This window comes from Vipera ursinii (assembly GCF_947247035.1).
Source record: "Vipera ursinii genome assembly, chromosome: 1".
In the NCBI taxonomy this organism is placed as follows: Eukaryota; Metazoa; Chordata; class Lepidosauria; order Squamata; family Viperidae; genus Vipera; species Vipera ursinii.
In genome coordinates, this window is record NC_139512.1 from 313,182,469 (window position 1) to 313,204,617 (window position 22,149).

Genomic DNA, 22,149 nt, shown 5'->3' on the forward strand with positions numbered 1-22,149 from the left:
TCTTAGTGTCAAAATCCTCACCTTCTGACCCATTTTCAGTGTTTGTCCCAGTTGTTTATCTTTAAAATTGATGTCTCTCATATAAGGAAATTACTGACCTCATTCCAAGTCTGGCCATTTCTTCTTCATCCCAAAAGCCAGCTATTAAGACCTACCTGCTCTGTATTTGTAACACAGGTCATTAGGTGCAATAGACCTGATTTATTAATGTAAACATATATCCAACCAGTTTTGCCCACTTTAACCACTAGGAAAACAGAATCCTGAAAGGATCTCAAAAACGTCACCAGCAACTCCTGATTTTCTAGCAATATGGAGGCAGATCTATATATTTATGCGAGACTATTAGCTGTTATTACTAATGGCACAATTTGTTCTTTATAAACCAGCCTAAGACATTCAGCTGAATAATTTAGTTTACCCTGAATAACAAGACAAACTAGCAAGCAAACTGTGATGTAGCTAAAGGACCTGAGATTTCACTGTTTCTCTTTTTTTCAATATTTAGTTCTCAGTCCTTAGCATCAGGTTAAAAATAGATCATGAAATCTATACAATCTTCCTTATTTGTACTAAAATACCAAGGTGAATATAGATGCCCTATATTTGTAGGTTCTGGGCTTCTCAAGAAATCAGCAAAAGCTGCAAGAATGTCAGGCAAATCAACAGAAGGCAGGGGACCCATCTGGAAAGGCTGCCCACCAGAACAGTTGAAGGAATGGCACTGATAAGAGAGGGAAAACGGCATGGTAGATTTGTTTCAAGGTCATTGAGGTTTGCAATAAAACTGGGATGCTCACATTACAAAAAAAAACCAGTTAATGAGAAAGAATTTGGTCAAAAGGAGCCACTCAGATTTTCTAGTCCTTTGCCTAATTATAAATGGGGTAAATGCTTGTTCTAGTTGGAGATAAATTTAGAATAATGAGGCTTGCAGCAGGGTTTTTTAAAGGAATTGTTGCTAATTGGGAAGATGCTCTGCCTGGTGACTAGAAAAAAAAAGATGGAAGTTAAATTTAGAGAATCCCAGAAGACTTATGCTTAAGGAACTGTGCAGAACAGTATGTAAGGAAACATGAATTACATTTTGCCAGCAAAAGAGGCTCCTCTTAATCTAAATTTAAAGTTAATGCATATTACTTATACCATCACCAATCTCTTTACTAAAGAAATTAGGAAGGATATAACATTCAAGAAAATGTTTATGTCTGTCAATTCAAATATGGCTCTTTGCTTGGATTGCTTTATATTATTTCATATGTCTTTTCATTCTCCTGATGACAATTCTATCTGGCTAAGTGAATTAAGAATGTAATTTAGAAAGAAGTCAAGGGGATGATACAAGATATGTCACATTGTGGTAACCACATCCTCACTTATTTAGAATTCTAACCTATGATGTTCTCAGGAGTCATTCAAGACAGGTTCCCCAAATGTAGCACATATACATATACATTGGCCTAGTGGTTAGGACAGGAGTGTCAAACTCAATTTCATTGAGGGCCGCATCAGCATTGCGGTTGCCCTCAGGGGGCCTGGTGGGTATGGCCAGGGTGGGCATGGTCTACTGGGTGGTCGTGGCTAGAGTGCGTATGGCCTATTGAGTGGGCATGGCCAGCTCTACATCATTCACATCAAGGGTGCCTATGGGTGCCTGGGCAGGAGTGGGACAGATCTGAGGGTCTCTGGTAGAAGGAGGGTCTCTGGGCCAGAGCCAAGGCAGTGGGGGCCGTTCCCTCACTGTTTCCAGGATGGCTTCGCAGGCCACATGAAACCACTTTGTGGGCCGGATCTGGCCCCCGGGCCTTGTGTTTGACATGTCTGGGTTAGGACATCAGGCTAGGAACTGTGAGTTCTATTTCCAATTTAGGCATGAAAACCAGGTGGGTGACTTTTGGCCAATCACTCATTCTCAGCCCAACACACCTTACAGAGTTGTTGTTGTGGGAAAAATAGGAAGAGGAAATAATAATAATAATAATAATAATAATAATAATAATAATAATAATAATAATAATAATAGGACCTTGGAGGTTACCTGTCTTTCTGTCTTGAAATTATTTATTAAAATAGTAAAGGTAGGATTTAAAAAATCTAAAAAATAAGTAAAATAGCATATTGAAGGATATGAAGTAATATATTTTCCCATTTAGTAAGGCTATTTCAGCAACAGTAGGTCTTAGGAAATATTTCAGAATTTAACATTTGTGTATAAATTGCCCCATTTCACTGATTCTCATGGAACAATCCCAAAATCAGTTGGATTTTCTTCTCCTTCTTCTTCTTCTTCTTCTTCTTCTTCTTCTTCTTCTTCTTCTTCTTCTTCTTCTTCTTCTTCTTCTTCTTCTTCTTCTTCCTCCTCCTCCTCCTCCTTCTTCTTCTTCTTCTTGTTTGAAGAATTCAGGATATTTTCTGAGTGGCTTAATAATGCATTTCTGCATCTTGCATTAAGCCACTAAATCCAGAATATTAATACCTAATAAACTCTGATTTTAATAAATGGAGGACTATCAAAGCTTAAGTTCAATTCCTATGGATTTCATGGACATATTCATATTGTGTTATTAGCAATAAAATGGAAATATTTGCCATTTCCTTCTATGAGATATTTTTGTTCAAAGCTTCTCCTCTCTTTAGCCTAACCCTGAGATTTTCTGATGGTTTCCCATTCAAAGCCTAACCACCTCCAGCCATTCTGAGCTTTTTGACACCACTCAAGGCCACATGGCTATTAGCATCAGCTGTTGATTTCTGATTTTAATATAATTTTATGAAAGTTTCAGAAAAAAACAAAATTTGTGAGTGCTACATGGAAGTGGTGAGAAATGAGTGGCTCTTCAGGTGTTCCTTGTTTTTCTTACTGCAGCTTTTGCTAATACTGTATTAATGAGGATTATATGAATTGATATGCAAACCGCACCAGGAAGCAGAGATCTGCCTACTCTTACAATATGCCTATTATTTACAATAACAATAACTGGCAGTAAAGTAATGGTCTGGGATTGGGGAGGCCAGCAACGACTGTAAGAAATCATGATGATCATCAAAATGATGATACATGATCAAATGCCATAATTAGGTTCTTGAATCTGAAAGTAGATGCAAATATGTGAACTGTAGCACCCTGTATCTGTCATGTAGACTCCCCTGGGGGCCATTCAGGCCATGTGTTTACTTGGTGCCGTTTCCTCCTAAATCCCCTCCCCAAAATTATTTCACTCTCTAGCTACCCTGCAGGCTCCTTTACTTTCCTCCCCTTCCACTCCCAGTTCCCTTCAACATTCCTGGGCTTAACAAGAGAGTAAAAATAAAGGAATGGGCTGTAACTTTACTGTAGTGTACTCAGCAAGGCTTCATTTTCTCCCATACTTACTCTGCCAATTTTCCTACTGCTTCTCCACCGAATCCACCCTCTCTCAGGGTCTTCTTGTTTGGTCCTTCCCCAAAGGTTAAGGCTTTGCCACTCACAGATGATCTGTTTCTTTCCTTCTTTCATCTTCCCATCTTGGATCTTCAATGGAGTTCTCATCCCTAGGTCTTCACTTCCCTCCTTCCAGTAAAGCCACCCTTGGACCTTTTTTCTCCCTCCCTGATCTGGAACTGACAACCGTTCCATCCACTTAACATTTCCACTTTATTCTCTGCCACTTCATTCACTCCATTTGGTACAGACCTCTCTCTCTCCCTCCCTCTCTCTCTCCTTCCCTCCCTCCACCACTTTACATTTTTTTTAGTCAGACTGGCAACATCACCCACGGCAGCTGAGGTGGTGGGTGCTTCCATTCAGGGCTCTAGCAACAAAACACCTACACCCTAGGCTTGATCAGTTGATTGCTGCCTCTGTACCACCTCTGCTACAACCAGGTCAGTTCATTAAGCCCTTGTGTCAGCACAGCTGCCTTAAAGGCAGCCTGATCTACATTATCATTTGGGGAAATGTATGCAAAAATCACTATCAGCTTCACTGCTCTGTGAAGAATAACCACATTATTTATTTATACTGCACCATTAACATGCACTGCAACGGATTCCCCATTCTGTGGTGAAAAAGGGAGGGAGGGAGGGAGGGAGGGAGGGAGGAAAGAAAGATATTTCAGGAAAAGGAGACCAGTTGGAAGTGGAGGAGTCTTACAGAACATTATTGTCAAAGAGAGATTACTACCTGTCAGGCTATATTTTTACAGGGGTGGAGGATTCGTTAAAATTATCTGACTAAAGTGCTAGATGGATCTAGATTATATCTGAATATGATTGGAGAATTTTAGCCATTGTATCTATACAGAACAGAATAGCTTTGCTTTTCCTTTATGTGGAATATTCCCCCTGAGCTGAAACAGTTGGTGGCTCATTATGAAAAATCTGCATTTTTCTTGGAGGAAAAAATCAGATCCATCAATCGTAGGCCAATTTCAAATAATCCATTTGGGAAAGGTGATCAAGAAGTCTCATAGTTCCAGGCTCATGTACATGTTTAAAAGCTAATTTAATTTGCCCGTTTGATAATAATTACTTTAAACACCTTGGTGGAAACCTACTTCTCTGGATAGGAGGGAAGTAACCCTGATATTTTTCTAGAACTTTTATTACTTTTAGCACCATTTTTGGCATTTTTTTCTATTTGAAAAAATCTGTTTTTGATGTTTTACAATGTTCATTGAACAGTAGACTTTTGAACATGCCTCAAGAGTTGCTTTTGTTCTTGGCATCTTTACCCGTCTCAGTTCATTACGAGACATATTCAGTACATGTCATTAAAGAAAAATGCACAAGTAACACAGAACTGTAGAAATGGTGTTACAAGAACGAACACCACTTCTACAATTCTGTGTTACTTCTGCATATTTTTCTTTGGTGATATGTATTGAACAAGAAGAAAAGAATTAACATATAAGTTGCTCAATCAAGTTGAGAAAGTGCGAACAGATGACAAAGGCAAGACAGAGCTGAACTCTTATTTGGATTCCATCTTCTCCAACAAAGTTGCTTCCAGGGAAACTTGAAAAAAACAGGATGACAGACTAGGATTGAAACTCAAGAGGCCAGAAACATGGTCAGGCGATACCTTTTTACTTACTTAATTTAAATCTCTAGGAATAGATGAGCTGCATCTCAGGTATGAATGGGCTAGCCAATCCCACTATTTTTGAGAAATCTTGAAGGTGTCAGCTGGATAACTTTGGACCAGCCACTCCCTTCCAGCCCTAGGAAGGTAGCAATGGAAATCCACTTTTGAAAAATCTTGCCAAGAAACTACATAAAATGACTTGAATGCAAAAACCCAGTTTACTTAAAAGATACGGGATTGCTGAAGATGTAACACAGTACAGTTGCAAGAAAAAGTATGTGAACCCTTTGGGATTATGTGGTTTTTTGCATGAATTGGCCATAAAATGCGCTCTAAACGTCATGTAAATCACAACAATAGAAAAACACAGTCTGCTTAAAATAATACTACACAAACATTAGCTGTTGTCATGTTTTAATTGAAGATAAGATGGAAACATTCACAGTGCAGGGTGGAAAAAGTATGCGAACCTTTGGACTTAATAACTGGTTGACCCTCCTTTGGCAGCAATAACCTCAACCAAATGTTTCCTGTAGTTGCAGATCAGACCTGCACAACTATCTGGAGTAATTTTGGACCACTCCTCTGCACAAAACTGTTTCAGTGTAGCAATATTCTTGGGATGTCTGGTGTGAATCGCTCTCTTAAGGTCATGCCACAGCATTTCAATCGGGTTGAGGTCAGGACTCTTGACTGGGCCACTCCAGAAGGCGTATTCTGTTCTGTTGAAGCCATTGTTTTGTTGAATTACTTGTATGCTTTGGGTCATTGTCCTGTTGCATCACCCATCCTCTGCGGAGCTTCAGTTGGCGGACAGATGGTCATACGTTTTCCTGCAAAATGTCCTGATAAACTCTGGAATTCATTTTCCCATCAATGACAACAATCCGTCCAGGCCCTGAGGCAGCAAAGCAGCCCCAAACCATGATGCTCCCTCCGCCATGTTTTACAGTAGGGATGAGGTTTTGATGTTGGTGTGCTGTGCCATTTTTTCTCCACACATAATGTTGTGTTTTTCCCAAACAACTCAATTTTGGTTTCATCTGTCCACGTTTGAAGTTTGCAAAAGAGCACCTGGATGTTCCACAGCACTACTGGCAAAATATAATGTGGACAGATTGAAACAAAAACATTTCCAAAGTGATGGGGAAACCATTGTGGAATTAATGTGCTACACAGAACCTTAAATGCAACACTCTTTCCAAGAAATTTGCAAGTCAGAAGCAGAATTAATGAAATGTACAGTTATTCAGAATAGAAAGATGTGGTAGGTTAGAACAAAATATTTATTAAATATGTTTCCACAAAAATTACATCCAAAATTTTAACAGATGGTAACATCTTCAATGTCAGATTTTCATCTCTCTCTCTCTCACTTCATCAACCATCAACTTATCACACCTTACTATTAGGAAGTTCTTCAGACTAACCATTCTACATGAGTTTTATTTTATTGACAGTTCTGAAGAGGAAGCCGCAAAACTACATAGGTGATAATGACATTCTCCACCATAGTAGTGATTTTACTCTAAATTCCTTACATTACTCTGTTTGTCTTTAACTCAATGTGAAATCCAAGAATACGCAATATATTATCATATGACTTCAGTATAATATCAGAAGGTTAAGTGCAAGTCTTCCTTTTCAGAGCAGCACAGTTAGATGATGATCTTTCTGGACATACATCATTCACTTCTCTCTTTTGGGACTGGTGGCCATATAGAGAGCTATGAGACAGTAGATGGCCCCTCCTATTGTTAATGCCATAGTGGTCCGGTAAAGAAGTCGATCGGGAAGGTTTCGTTTCAGATGTACTGGAATATCATCAGGCCTCTATCAACAAAATATATACATATGAGTTAGTACAGTAGGGGAATTAATATTTATGCAAAACCTGGGAAAAAATTAAATGGAACCTGACAATTAGCTCATCTTCAAATAAAATGTTCTAGTTATCTGTTACGAATGTCATATACTGTATTTTACATAAATTTCAGAATCCTGAGAAATCAGTCATTTAAAAATATATAATATAATTTTCTGGATTTGTTAGTATGAGTATCTATGACCATTTTTTTATAACCACATGGCTCCTTGTCCCATGACTTTTCACATTAAGAAAATGTTGCTATGCAAAATTTAAGTTCCAGTACTATTTCCAAGAATGACTTCAAGGCCCAAATGGGCAACATCCACTTTCTTACAAAAATTAAAATGATTGGCAGATACAATCCCACAAAGGACAAACTGGCAAAGATGTTAACATATATTATTCAAAAATAAAATAAGACAAACAAGACCAAAAAAGCAAATAAAATATGCATCTTAAAGGCTATATCATTTGCATAAACATATGTTAGGAATGCTACTATAGAAATAGAATCCATACATTCTAAGTGTAACTTTGCATGTTCTGTGTTTTTCATTAAACATACAGACTTGAATATAGTGAAAAAACAAGAGATGTTAACTTCTAAGTAAGACAGGCAGAGTTGAAACATATCAAGTATGTTAACAGAATGTTTACAGGTTTTTTAAAAAAATAATAATTCTCACCTGAAATAATTTCCGCAGTTTTGGTACTTTGTTCTTAACCAAACCCCCAACCTTGTTTGGTGTGTCTGAAGAAACTTTAATTGGGGTATCAAATATCACAGCTGGAGACTCCACAGATACTACTGGCTTGAATCCCTAAATAAACAATTGAATTTATGCAATTGAAAACATTAATTGGCAATCAACAACAGTACAAAACAAAAGCACATCTGATTTGACCTGGAATGAAAAGTTTCTAGATTGTGGATTTTCATATATTCTGTGAGCTGCTTGGAGTGAACAAGAATAGGTTACAAAACTTGGAATACTCCAGAAACATTGACAAAATACATATTTAGAGCACAATTAGTTAGGCAGTCCAAAGATTTCATTAACATGGAGAAGGGGTTTTTTTCCCAATTACCACCAAAATAGTAGTAAATTTGAATAGTGGAAGAGGAATAACAAGACAGGGTACTATTGCTCAGTAGGATAAACTGAAAAGCTGGGGAATGCTTAACTGTGGTGTACACTTGCCCCTTCCTGTCCTTTCCATAGTGTTCAATGCAGTGATAAACCCGTCTTGCTCAGTTATCTCAGGATATTTATGAACAGTAGCACAATCTTAAAAGTGTGGAAGCTGACTTTTATATAGATGGGGGAAAATAGAGACAGCAAGTTTCATTCTAAACCAGCAATTCATTTACCTTCATTCCTGAGGAATTTTGATCACATTTATGAGCATTCCTGAACAAACACTAATTATGGGTTGAACACATTCCCTTTAGAATGCAATGTATCTTTATGCATTCAAATACTGTCAGTGAAGACTCAAAACATAAATGATTCTGAAAAGCTTTACTCTCCCCACCCCCAATGGCAATTTGTAATTCACAACTGAATTTAATAAGGCTACACTGACATAAACACATTATGGAGCACAACTACAAAAACAGATAAAACAGATTCTCTAGTTTATTATTCCAGACAGCAAGTGTGAACAAAATGTGCTGAGAATTAAATTTCTATTTTAACAAGGTTAATAAGTGTATACTTGAAATTAATGCCTACTAATTACTTTTTGTTAGCTCATCCATCAAACTGCCTGCCAATCAAAAACACTGTTTAAAAAACAAATGTGTCTGTAACTTATTTGTTTCAGTTCAAAGTGTTGTTTTTTGAGGACAACTTCTGAACCTTGATTTATATTAGGACACCTGACATTTCCTTTATATTTACAAATTATTTTATGTAAGCTTGGTCTCTTTCTCCTAATTAGAAAGTTGCCATGAACTGAGACACAGTTAATCCCGTTATTAAAGAACTTGCTGCTAAAGAAGGCACATTTAAAGATATTAATAAATAAATATTTTTATGATTATTCAAGATTGGGAGAAGAGATTACTATTTTGAATCTTGTAGCTCAACAACAATCAACAATTAGATGCTCAGACATATTTATTTGACTGTGTAGTTAGCTTGAAAGCAGTAGCTATTTACAGAGTTTATTGGCTCGTTAGCTTTTTTATTTTATTTTGTTGCACAAAATCTGTATGCTCTTCATGGACATGTATCTCTCAGTTCAATCATTAATTTTGAACCATCAAGAAAGAAGTCATTTGAAAAATATGCAAAAGAATAGGAGAGGAACATGTGTCCTCTTTGGTATTCTCTTCATGGTGGAAATAAAGAAACATGAACTATGAAATAAACAATGATGAACAGATTCTCATGTCATTCAAACCATACTCAGAACAAGCCAGGTTATAAAGTCAACTTTAGACTATGCTTCAATGTCCTGTCTTATCCTGACGTTGTCCAGTTTATATGGAATAGGAAACTACACCTAAATGGAAGAGAGCCTAATTTGTTAATTTGTTTACATAAGTCATATGCTGGCTCAGGAATTCTGGGAGTTGAAGTCCATGAGTCATAAAAGAGCCGAGGTTGCCTACCCCTGTCCCAGACAAACAGCACAAGGTCACGTCCTCGTGCCCCTGGCCGTCGGTTGCTCCTCGTGCCACAGGAACACCGGGCGGAGCGGCCAGTCCGTGTCTCCTTTTAGCCAATCAGCAGGAAAGGACTCAGCAGCGGCAGCTAGAGCTGCCCCCTCTCCGCTGTCACCCGCCGACGGGAGCCCACGTGTCCCTGCAGACCCCTCTGGCACCTCTTCGTAAGGCATCGCCCCCTCCCCTTCGCGTTTTCCGGCGCCTAAAGAGAAATGAGCCTCGTAGGCACACGTAGGGAAATCCTTCGCTGCACGGAATACAAACTGTGAAGGTCGACTCGCCGGTCGCTCGGCAACATGATTCTCGTTACCTGAGGGGAGCAGGCAGCGGCAGCGCCGGTCCCAATCAGCCTCTGCGTGAAGCCGCCGAATTTGTAATACATGACGGGACCTCGGAACGATTCCCCTAAGCTACATGCGCCCTCCCGCTTCTCCCGCTTGGCAAGCAAGAAAGTACCCGGCTGCGACGTTTACGGCAAAAAGACCTTCCGTGCGACCGGCTCCTTCTTGGACCTCTGTCCCAAAAGTAGGCCCCAAAGGAGTGCCTGAAATGTTTTACCTCGAAGGAAAACGACATGAAACTAAAGACATTAGCCGAGGCTATGAAATGAATTGCATAGTGTAAGAATATGCATCGTGGAAAAGTTAGCGGGGCCAGGAAAAAAAAAGACATTTTAATTGGGCAATACTTTAGACAGCCTGAATTTTTTTTTAAAAAAAAAAAGTAGTACGCCTGCGTAGTTCGTAGTCTGTGTTGCCGGTCCAAGGAGAGAGTTACTGTAGTTGAAGTTATACGCAACGGAAGTGGGATATGTTGCGCTTGTTTCCTATGTTAGTCCAGGTTGGTCCAGCTAGGTGGCAGTACGTAGCTGACCTTGGCCGGGAGAGGAAATCCCAAGGATGTGTTAGACGCGGAGGATAAAAAAAACAACCTTTAACCCACTTTAATACCGTTCCCAAGAAAACCACAAGGATATATTCATGAGATCACCAGGATATGAAGCAGGATGAAACTTAAGAAATTGCTCAAAGAAAAGGCAAAACATTTAGCTTGTCACTCAAAGCAAAAAAAGGTTGACATTCACAGCTTTTTTAATCTTTCTCTTTGGAAATGAAAGTATGTGGGTGGGTGTGTTCCACCCCCCTCCAATTTAAACACATTCTAAAAGTTATAATGCTAGTGCAGTTTAGTGTCAACACATGCCTATCTGAAAAAGCATTAGATTGACAAAGGATGGAAGGGTGTGTACCAAGATTGCAGTGTAGTTTAGCTTTTATTTTAGTTATCAGTTTGTGGGCAGTTTAATAGTTAAAGTAACTCTAGGTGTCAAAACACTACTTTTGAGGCACTGATTTGCTATTTTTTTTTCCCAAAGTACAGATTTAGGTAAAAGTAAAAACTTGGCTGAGCTCAACTCAATGACTTCTTTGACACATCTGTGTAGTTTTTTTTGGCAACAGTACTGCTGGAATAAATTTATTTCCAGTCCATGTGGTCATAGCCTTGTTGTCAGCCAAGTTGGCTGAAAATTATGGGAAATTTAGCCCAGATGGAGGGCACCCATTTTGGAAAGGTCAGATTTAATTGTCAAGAAATTACATTTTGCCTTTTGTACTTGAGACATTACAGGAAAATCCATAAATATATTCCAGTAAGATAAAAGTTTAATGAAGTTTATTTCCAAGTGGGCAGCAGTGTGCCCTCTATATTAGCCTGCAAAATTTAAACTATTGATAAATGATATAAAACAGTTGAGTTAATGGTCTTTGCAGTGATAAAGTTGGAAAGTGAGAAGACCAAGAGAATGAAATACATATAAAATTATGGATTTGGAGATGATTATTAAGAGCATCATGAATGGCAAGAAGAACTTATCAATCAGTGCTGGACAAAATAGAGTATGATAGTTCCATTGAGGTAATGATCAATAAAGGGAAATTAATATATTTGTTGCTAAAATGCAAGTGGATGATAGGCAGGATAAGATAGAAGGATAAAGTAGATTGACAGGTCGAAAGATATTACTGAAATGTCTTATTTTCAACTTATTACCGTTTGATCAGGATCACTGGTATTTGTCTATACAGTCCTCAGAGGTTGTACTGGCTCAATGGCAATTAGTAACTAATAATATTTATATTAATTGTATTAGGCATTTAAATGCTCAAGGAAGCAAACAAGGAAAAAATAGATGGTTAGAACAACAATTTGAAATGAAATTCTGTTCCATATAAGACAGTGTAGAAGAAAATTTGGCAATTATAGTTTTTTTAAAAAAAATCAGAACTCTTAAAGCAATAGCTAACTATTTTCATAACATGGTCAGAAAAACTGAGTGGATGCAACTGATCAGAAGTCAAACGTGAATCAGGGATGGCTTTAATTTATCTTTACTTCCTGATAGTACTCCCTGATAGAGAGTTGTTTGTCTGTAATTCATCCCCAAATCATCTGTAGGTCTAGAATATCATGCACACTGTTGAGGCCATATCTTTGACTCATCTTTATTTTTCTTACATAAACTGGGTTCAGATCAAGTCTGCTTCTGGTGTATGCAAATATAATGTTTTCACATTAGTAAGAATATTTATTTGTTCATCTACTTGTATCTTGCATTTGTTTTGTTTTTTGAAAATGGAATAAAAGAACCACCACAAAACTAGAATCTATTATAATTATGTTTTGAGACTATAAAATATAACCAGTGGTTCCAAAAACAGCTTCACTTTGGTATTCCCTTTTGGTTGCTGTGGAAACTAGCTAAAACCACCCAAAACATGAGGATGCTGTATTCAGTGGTGGGATTCAAATACTTGAACAACTGGTTCTGTGGATGTCTGTGCTGGACCAGATTGTAGCCAGCTTAGGAGTTACAGGGTTAATGTATCATTGAGAGAACTGTATGTAAGAACATTTAGCATTTAAAGGGTTAAATGCTGTTTCCTTAAGAGAGGGCTTTTGGGAAATGGAGTCTAGTGTAGTTAGTCCTATAGCTTATCTAGACAGTGGGAGGAGTTAAAAAGTTTATTGCAGGACATCCTGGTTACGTGCCAGGTGGTAAAGCCTTTGTCTAATCAACCATGCTGCACGTATCGACTAGCAGCTGTAACCACACATATCTGAGATGGAGAATTATCCCTTTTTACCTATGGAAATGAACAGATATGGGCATATATGTGCTTCTACAACCGGATGTCTTTACTGCAAAATGTAATTCTTTGCTTAAAAGTTCCTGGACAATAAAAATATCTGTTATACAATTATTTTCATTGAGTTGAACTGTCTGGAATTCTGGAGTTACAAAGCATTTTAATTCTGGGAGCCAGAATAATGCCGCTTTCGGAACTCCATTCTGGGTCTGGCCAACAAAAAAGTAGCTACCGGTTCCACCACTGGCTGTATTTTACTTTTTTTACTCCTCTGTGAGCCTCAATGTACTTCAGTGTTATTTGCTTTGCAGGCATATACATAAAATATAAATACTGAAGGTTATCCACATTTTTCCTCTAAATAATCACCTCCTGCAATTCTGACCTATGTTGGCTTTCCAAATATTTATTGCAGATCATTCACCAAAACAATTTTTAGACCCTGCTCTAGTGTTTTTTTTTAGGATATGTATGCTTCATTACAACTAATTAGTGAGTGAGCTTCAGATAGCATGGAAAGCTGAAATTGAAAACGAAACGAGGAATGAGGAACAATAGATCCTACTTTCTTCTAAGGCCTCATATTTGTTTGCCTTGTATACATTTGTGGGGTTTCCTGGAGCAACTAAAATGAAAGCTGGGCTTTGTTCTTTTGAATGTGCAGGCTAGGAATGTTAGAGAGGAAGAGCTAAGCAAGCTCAATTCTCACATTAATTATGCAGGAATCCTATTAAAATAAAAGCAGAGATTGTGTTGCTTCTGCCTCAGAGGAACTTTATATTTAGAATTTAAATGATTCTTCCCCCCCATTTGAGCAGGTAAAAGATCTGTTTCTCTTTTGGAAGGAAAATTTCAGTGCATAAATCTTGTCTTGCAGGATATTATCTCCAAGGCAGAGGACTGCTTAAAGTCTTGTGAATGTAACCACGATATAGTTCTGTTCCTCAGCCACAGGGAATAACTGAGGTGGTAGATTTAGAAAATGAAATTGATGTGTGCTCGTTATTTTTTTTTACATAATAATCATTTGTAAAAGGCTTCAAATTGGAAGGAGAGGACCCAGTAAAATTATGTTTGCTGTTAATATGTCAAGCCAATTAAAGAGGAGAAGAAAAATAATAATCCCTCTAATGGCATTCTGATTTAGGGGAAAAAAGACAATATAGCATATCAGTCCCATACAGCAAGAAGTGAAATTATTTATACTACACATAGATTTCCTAAAAGTTGGCTTTCTGTCATTTCAGGGGGAAAAAAGAGTTATAAAGCAGATTGCACCTGTTGTAGTAGAAGAACAAATGTGTTTCGTTGTTTACTCAGAAACTATATGACTCTGCTTTGCTTACACTGGTCTCGCAAATCAAATTCAAATAGGGGATTCTGAAAATTTGTCAATAAAGTGGCAGCCCAGGGCTTAAATGTAGCAGAAACATCTTCTCTGTTGCTTTCCAAACCCTTTGCCCAGTTTGACTTCTTAAAGATTCTTAAAAAGATTGTGTTAATTTTAAAACTATAAAACGAGGAGAAAGGTTGCAGAGTAGAAGAGCAGTCTTAGCATCATCTTTATTTACAAAAAATATCTCTGGGCCTCATGCAAGCTTTTATACAAAATAAAAATGATAAATATTCAATTAAATGTGCCCTTTCCTGCTCAAAAGAAGGCAGCAAGCTGGGAGTGAAGAGCATCCTGACCGACTTAAAGGATTAGTGGGAATACTATCATTTATTTAGTTATTTCCCACCTTTATTTTTTATAAATAATTCATGTTTTGGCTTATGGTAGATAGATATTTTGTAAATGTTAATGTCCACATTGGCCGCCAGTTTCTGATCATTCCGTCTCACTCTTAGATTCTTATATTGCTATCATATTGCCATTCCCACGTGCTCTTCCCATTATGAAATAAGAAAGTGTTACCAGCTAATTTCATTGTCCAGGATTATCTCTGAGAAAGTGCAAAATGAATGCACTGTTCTGCTCTTTTGTGGATCATCCACATAGTTTCCCTGCCTTGGCTCCAAAACAGCTACTTCTCATTTATGGAGGATGTGTCCTCTCAACAATGCCTCCATTTGAGGACTAGCCTATTGCTGAGGCCAGACTGAAACTCAGCAGGAAAGTCATATTCTCCATTGGGAAACAGAATAAGACTTTTTATGCAAACATTCTGTGTCAGATGGAGGATCCTGCAAAATAGCCATTTCCTTTCCATCTGCAGAGTTCTGTGCCTGCATTGTCATTTCAGCTTTGGCTGCTGGAGAGAACAGAATGTCACCCAGCAACCTCAGTTTGGGGAGAGAAGAAATCCTTTAGTTTCCCAGAAGCCAGGGAGGGCATGCTCAATTTTCCTGACTATCCTATGTTGTTGTTGACCTTACCGAGATAAGGGAAGAGTGGGCCAATTCATGGTGTCAGTGTAGTGATGGAGCTGGATGCAGATGATTTGCTTATGGCTAGAGACAGGTGCAGCACTCCAGTGCAGTGTTTCTCCCTGGAAATTGTTCCCAGATCAGCTCAGTGAGGAAGGGAACATATTTACAGTAGGGCTGTGGAAACACCACTCTATCCTCCAACAGCAGTAGCAAACATCACCCTTGAGTATGGTTAGCAACTCTGCTGCCTTGTTGCAGGGGCACTGCAATAATAGGATGAAAATAAATCTTCAGGGCTGTGCGAATGGACCCTAAATAGCTACAGACTAAGTTTCATATTTATTACTTACTAGCTGCAATGTTCCTATCTTTATTTTTCCTGCAGTCCCTGTAATAGATTAAAAATAGCGCAAACCAAATAGAAGTTTCCTCAGAGGTAACCTAAAAATGTGTATTTGCCAGGAGTTACTGTAATTGATTATTGACTTCTTCTCTAATGTTTGCCCGAGACAAAAATTAATAAGAGAGGGTGGTTATCAATGTTTTACATTCAAATTTACATTGGAACATATATCCTCCATTTCATTTTTACTGCTTATTGTTGAGCCTCCACAGCTGAGAAAAAAATTAAAAAGCAGGAATTATACAGACTTCAGGAAGGTACCTTTGATTGTATGTAAATACAAAAACCTTGGACATTGTAAAAGAAATTTCCGACCTTTATGTAATGGTGAATTTTTTTTAAGGCAGTGTGTCTGAATTATTTCAAATGCTTCTTTTTAGGTTTCCTGTCGTTGAATTAAGTCACTGTTTGTAAGATAAATTTTCAGTAGTTCTCCTTCTGTCCCCAAATTATTTATGTCTTCTTTCCCTTCCATTACTTTTCCAGCCTTTCCCACAATCTCTCATCCCTTTGCCAGAGGGTATTCATTTTGAACACTTGCATATGTTGTACTTCCTATGAAGTACAGGAGGCTCCATTAGCTTTTATCCTGCTACCAGGGCATTTATTGATTTGAAAAATGTATATGGCTAGCTCCACAGTAGCACATAAAACAGCCCTAGGTAGCTAACAAGAACACACACTCAAGGAAAGGCTGTGCTCACCTTTCATTCTAACCCAACATTTGGAGGAAGAGCCATATCTTCACTCTTCGGGGTGGGGGGAGAAAGGGCAAGGGCCCTCCATAGGCTATTCCACAGGGTAGGCATAGCTACAGAAAAGGCTTCCTTCCTAGACCCTACCAGGTGACAATATTCAATAGAGAGAACTGGGTTGAGCTCACCATAACCAATTAGTGGGGTTGCTAGTTCAGGCCTTTTGAACTTGGCATGTCAAAAATTTTGAAAATACCTAACTTGATTCTGTTGGTTTCTCTCTCTCTCTCTCTCTCTCTCTCTCTCTCTCACACACACACACACACACACACACACACACACACACACACACGGAACAAAAGGGAAACAATTATTGTTAGTTTTGATTCTGATTTAGTTATTTACTATTTATGTTTTTATTATTTCTTTATTGCTGTATGTTGTCCAGTACCCATTTAGATTTGGGCAGGTTGTACTGTAAATAGGTTTAAAAATGGATATTGTCTTATACATTTTTTTCTATATGCTTTGATTCTAAATTTTACTATATATATTTGAAGTAAATCTATTTCCAAGTGATACACTCTCTTTTATTGATGAGGAAATCTCCTTTTACTCTGGCCAAAAGCATAGCTTTTTGCACCTACATTGGTCTTCCATTCATAAAGTAATATATTTGTTGCATAGATATAGGGAGAAGAAGGAAAGTAGAAAAAAAAAGATTGTAAAAGCAGTTTCCAATTTTCTTAATAGTGGTTATACATTTCTTTTTCTTATATTCTTTGTTGTTACTAATTTTCTCTATTTTCTTCATTTCTTTCCCAACATTTGTATTATTTTTATCTGGTCAAACTATAAAAATTATATTTGTTGCATATAAATATTTATGAGGATTGCAATGGATTATTTCTGTTAAGACTGCTAAACAACAGTATTCTGACTCCAGCTGTTGTCTCCTTGCTGAGACCCCTGTGCCTGGCCTGTATAAGTAGATATAATCACTGCTGACAGTCTGTATCAGATAGTTGAACCCATAAAATATCTTTTTGTCATCCACAAGGATCTTTATTGCATGCAGGAGACTTTATAGCAGACAACAAGATGTGGCGGATGATGAAATGGACGGTATTTCAAAGTCAAAGACAGTAATGGTCCTACCATGAGAGCAGACCACATGTAATGGTGTCCAGGAAGTGATAGAATATTCAAGGTTAAGAAGAAGGAGGAAGTACGTCACAAAATAGGAGGGATTGACTGAACAGATTAACATAACAGTTTAACATAACATGTTGTGGTTCCCAAACAACCACATGGTGGCAGCACAATATGATAATACCTAGAGGAAAATTAACCAACTATGCACTGCATAATACTTTTATAGCTGATGTAACAGCACAAACAGCTTTCTTTTTCCTTTCCTTTCCTTTTCTTTATAGGTGCCTATGACACCAAGAGCAACTTTTTTTGTTATATAAATGGCCACATAATAAATGTGTACCCTAAAGTATCTTATCTAGCTTCATCAAAATTTAATTAAATCATAGTAAAAGCACACATACAAAGAAAGGGAAACCCGGCTACAAATCACATTAACTGAAGTAATGAATTAATAACAAGAATTAAGAACATCAATGCATGGTTTGTAACCACTCCAAATTAATTAAAAACCAAATTTTATGACTAGACAAACAGTGATTATAGCAAACTGTGTCTTTGTCAGCAAACCGTGTTGAAACAAACTATTGAGTAAAGATGTTTGTGAGCTCATTTCATGTACTCCAAGAACAATTATTGCATTATCTTGATGATCACTTATGAATAATAACTTGAATACGGCTGCTAATTTTATTGAATTGAAGTTGAACTATCTAAAAAAGGTAAGGTGAAGTTGGACAAAATATGAAGCATGAAGAGACTAATTGGATCAACAATGAAATGGTTACCTCCATACTTGGTCATGATGTTTTTAATTGGTTTTTAGACCAATCATTCTCCCTTAGTTTTGCCTACCAATCAAGAAATGCTTCAGGATAAATTGAAGGAAAATTTCAGATATTTCTTGAGTTCTGAAGTGAAAGGTTGGATCCAAATAAAAGAGCAATCTTATGAGTGGATCTAGACTCTGGTAATGGTTGATATAAAAACATGATACAGAGAGCTAGATTTTCCTGTATGTTCATTTAAAGGCACTTCAGTAGCTATTTTCAAAATGCACATAATGGATGCATCTCACTCAATTCTACTTTTTAAATATTTATGGTATATTTTATAGGCTATCAACAAGGAATAATAAATGCATTGTGATTTTTCTGATGGCAGCTAGATAATAAGATAAAATTAAATCTGTTTTCCAGACAAGAAGAATTCATCTTGTTCCCTCAATTTCAATGTTTTTAAGACTGCTTCTAATGAATTATTTGAATTATACTTGCAGAGGCTTCTGAGACATTATCAATCTTGAAGATTGCACAAAAGGAAGTAGCCTTCAGCTATATAGGGTGGCTTGTCAGATGCTTGTAACTCCCCAGTGGTTGCCATTTTAGACTAGAAATATCAACTGGAACTTTATGTTGCTTGACATACAGTATATGGCTGCTTTGGGTTGGTGATAACTCTGAGATGCAAAACTAATATGTAAATAAAGAATGGAGAAATAAGCATCTCTATCGCTTTCCCTTCCAGGTTTGGGTGGGCAATTTGTGTATTACTTTAAAAAGTATGGGAGGAAAAACCCAAAATGATAGTATTGAATATCAGATACGGGAAGGAATTGATATATCATGATAAACTTCTAGAAAAATGCCAGAAACTTTGCGTATTATATGAAAGAAGCTAGCAATTAAAAGAAGACCACATTTCTCAAAATTTAATTGCGTACAGAGAAGTCCTATTTTCTAGTGTCTTGGGTTTGTTGCTCATTTATGACTATAATTGTTGCTCATTTATGACTATAATTCAAAAAACTAAGGTTTTTTGAAATAAGGGACGATAAGAATTGGCGGGTTGGAGAACAGGAGGGAAAGCCTGCATTTCAAACCAGTTGGAGAATGTGATTTATGACTGTTAATTAGAGGAGGGAATTGTTCTTGATACTATGTGCTCAGGGGAGGGGAATTCAGATTTGGGTTTCGCCTATGTACCTGCCGATACTATGCTGCTCAAATGTTGTTGTTGTTGTTAGTTGCGAAGTCGTGTCCGACCCATCGCGACCCTATGGACAACATTCCTCCAGGCCTTCCTATACTCTACCATCTTCTGGAGTCCATTTAAGCTCACGCCTACTCCTTCAGTGGCTCCATCCAGCCACCTCATTTTCTGTCATCCCCTTCTTCTCTTGCCCTCAATCTTTCCCAGCATTAGGCTCTTCTCCAGTGAGTCCTTCCTTCTCATTAGGTGGCCAAAGTATTTGAGTTTTAGCTTCAGGATCTGGCCTTCTAAAGAGCAGTCAGGGTTGATCTCCTCTAGGACTGACCGGTTTGATTGCCTTGCAGTCCAAGGGAGTCGCAGGAGTCTTCTCCAGCACCACAGTTCAAAGGCCTCGATTCTTTGGCGCTCAGCCTTTTTGATGGTCCAGCTTTCACTGCCATACATTGCAACTGGGAAGACCATAGCCTTGACTATACGCGCTTTTGTTGGCAGGGTGATGTCTCTGCTTTTTAGTGTGCTGTCTAGATTTGCCATGGCTTTCCTCCCAAGGAGCAAATGTCTTTTAATTTCTTGGCTACAGTCCCCATCTGCAGTGATCTTGGAGCCCAGGAAAGTGTGTGCTGCTCAAATAAAGATTCTTTAAGTAAACAATGCCTCAAAGTTCTCTGAAGAGTTTCATTTGTCAGAACCATGACAAAACAGGCATAGAATCAAAATCACATCAAGTATTAGTACCACTTTATAATGCCTTAGTAATCTGGAATACTGCATCCAGTTTTGGTCACCACATTACAAAAAAGATGTTGAGACTTTTGGAAAAAGTGCAAAGAAGAGCAACTAAGATGATTAAAGGCCTGGAGACTAAAATATATGAAAAGTGGTTGCAGGAATTGGGAATGGCCACTCTAGAGAAAAGGAAGGACTAGTGGGGACACGATAGCAGTATTCCAGTATTTGAGAAGCTGCCACAAGGAGGAGCGGGTCAATTTATTTTCCAAAGCACCAGAAGGAAAGACAAGAAACAATGGATGGAAACTAATCAAGGACAGAAGTAACCTGGAATTAAGGAGAAACTTCTTAACAGTGAGGACAGTTAACCAGTGGGTGCTTCAACACTGGAGGTTTTTAAGAAGAGACTGGACAGCCACTTGTCTGAAATGATATAGGGTCTCCTGCATGAGCAGGGGACTGGATTATAAGACCTCCAAGGTCCCTTCCAGCTCTATTCTGATTCTGATTTTGTTAATCTTTAACTTATTATATTTTTTTCATGTGCCTCCTTTTAGTGATGTATTTTTTTACAGTTTTTATACTTTAATACTTGAATCACAGAAGATCACACGCACAGTTTGTAAACCGCTTACCTTATGAATTAACCAAAGTTGTTTCATTAGGTTGCAACTTGATGAACACCCATAGGTCAGAATAGCCACTTGTTTGAGCTTTCCAAGCTGTATATAACTTTGCTGCTGTTTCTTTTTGGCAGGTGAGGATAAAGGTAAAGGTAAAGGTTCCCCCGCACATGCGTGCTAGTCGTTTCCAACTCTAGGGGCTGGTGCTCATCTCCGTTTCAAAGCCGAAGACCCAGCGCTTGTCCGAGGACGTCTCCGTGGTCATGTGGCCGGCATGACTAGACGCCAAAGGCGCACGGAGCACTGTTACCTTCCCACCGTAGTGGTCCCTATTTTTCTACTTGCACTTTTACGTGCTTTCGAACTGCTAGGTTGGCAGAAGCTGGGACGAGTAACAGGCGCTCACTCTGTTACGCGGCACTCAGGATTCGACCTGCCAAACTGCCGACCTTCTGATCGACAAGCTCAGCATCCTAACCCACTGAGCCACCACGTCCCTTTAGGTGAGGATATTTCTGAACAAAGCACTAAGCCACACTCACCACTGTTTTGATGTTCCAAGAATACTAGTCTCTAGCACTTTTCTCTGCAGTATGTTAATTTCCCTCTTTTTCTTTTTGCAATTTCCTTTTTTTTTGCAATAAAAAATGTTTCCAACCCTATTAGTTAGGCTAGGAAATATGCTGGGAAATCAAGGAGAGGACTGTACTGCTTCCTCCTTCATTGGCATGGATAAAATGAAATGAAAGTACAAACATACAGGCACACACTTTCAGCTATGCTAATCCTACATTTTTTTGTTTCAAATATGTTCCCAAGCCATATTTGTGAGCTATTTATCCTCTTGCCCGTTCTCCACCCAATTTTTTCTAGGTTGCCTCTGTCTTAATGAATGCATGCTGTGGAATCAAACAAAGCACTCCAGTTGAGCTTTGAATAGAGCAAAAACCATTTTATCCAGTGCCATAAGTCTTCTGTCAATACATTCTACTGTGGCATTTGCCCAGCAGCCTGAGAGTAAAATTGTATGATGGAAATTCACGCCTTTAATATATTTCTTTTCTCCATGCCTTACCATTTTGTTGTTGTTAAATTATAGAATGAAGTTATTAGAGCTCCAGGCAGAAGTAAATTAGGATAAGGCTGGCAAGCTTCACTTCCAGGCTGTCATAGGAGCAATGTGTGTATGTCTCTCTCTGTGTGTGTGTGTGTGCAGTGTGTTTGTGTACATTTTGATTTTGTGGTGGGTGGTGATGGAGAGTTTTTCCTAATATTAGTAGAGATTTTCTTTACATTTTTCTTCCAGTTTTAAATTTGCTTTTAATTTTCTTCACAAACAATAGAGAAAGAGATACAGTTTGGTGTAATGGTTAAGGCAGTGTTTAAGTTATGATAGGCACAACTTTTCCAGGAATCTCCAT

The 22,149-nt window shown here is 38.1% G+C and overlaps 1 protein-coding gene across 1 annotated transcript; it reads right to left on the reverse strand.

Moving 5' to 3' along the window:
• Positions 1-6,333: 6,333 nt before the first annotated feature.
• Positions 6,334-10,093, reverse strand: COX7A2L (cytochrome c oxidase subunit 7A2 like). The gene is made up of 3 exons (XM_083348374.1): positions 9,920-10,093; positions 7,622-7,756; positions 6,334-6,898 (listed from the first exon to the last, which is right to left on the reverse strand). The coding sequence occupies exons 1-3, from the start codon at positions 9,989-9,991 to the stop codon at positions 6,755-6,757; spliced, it is 351 nt and encodes a 116-aa protein (XP_083204500.1). The 5' UTR covers positions 9,992-10,093; the 3' UTR covers positions 6,334-6,754.
• Between the last annotated feature and the right edge of the window lie 12,056 nt (positions 10,094-22,149).

Coding starts and splice junctions, on each gene's coding strand:
- COX7A2L (XM_083348374.1), bottom strand. CDS start 9,991: ATGTATTACAAATTCGGCGGCTTCACGCAGAGGCTGATTGGGACCGGC. Junction 7,757..9,919: donor CCGCTGCCTGCTCCCCTCAG/GTAACGAGAATC, acceptor TTGTTTATTTAG/GGATTCAAGCCAGTAGTATC. Junction 6,899..7,621: donor AACTGCGGAAATTATTTCAG/GTGAGAATTATT, acceptor TTTTGTTGATAG/AGGCCTGATGATATTCCAGT.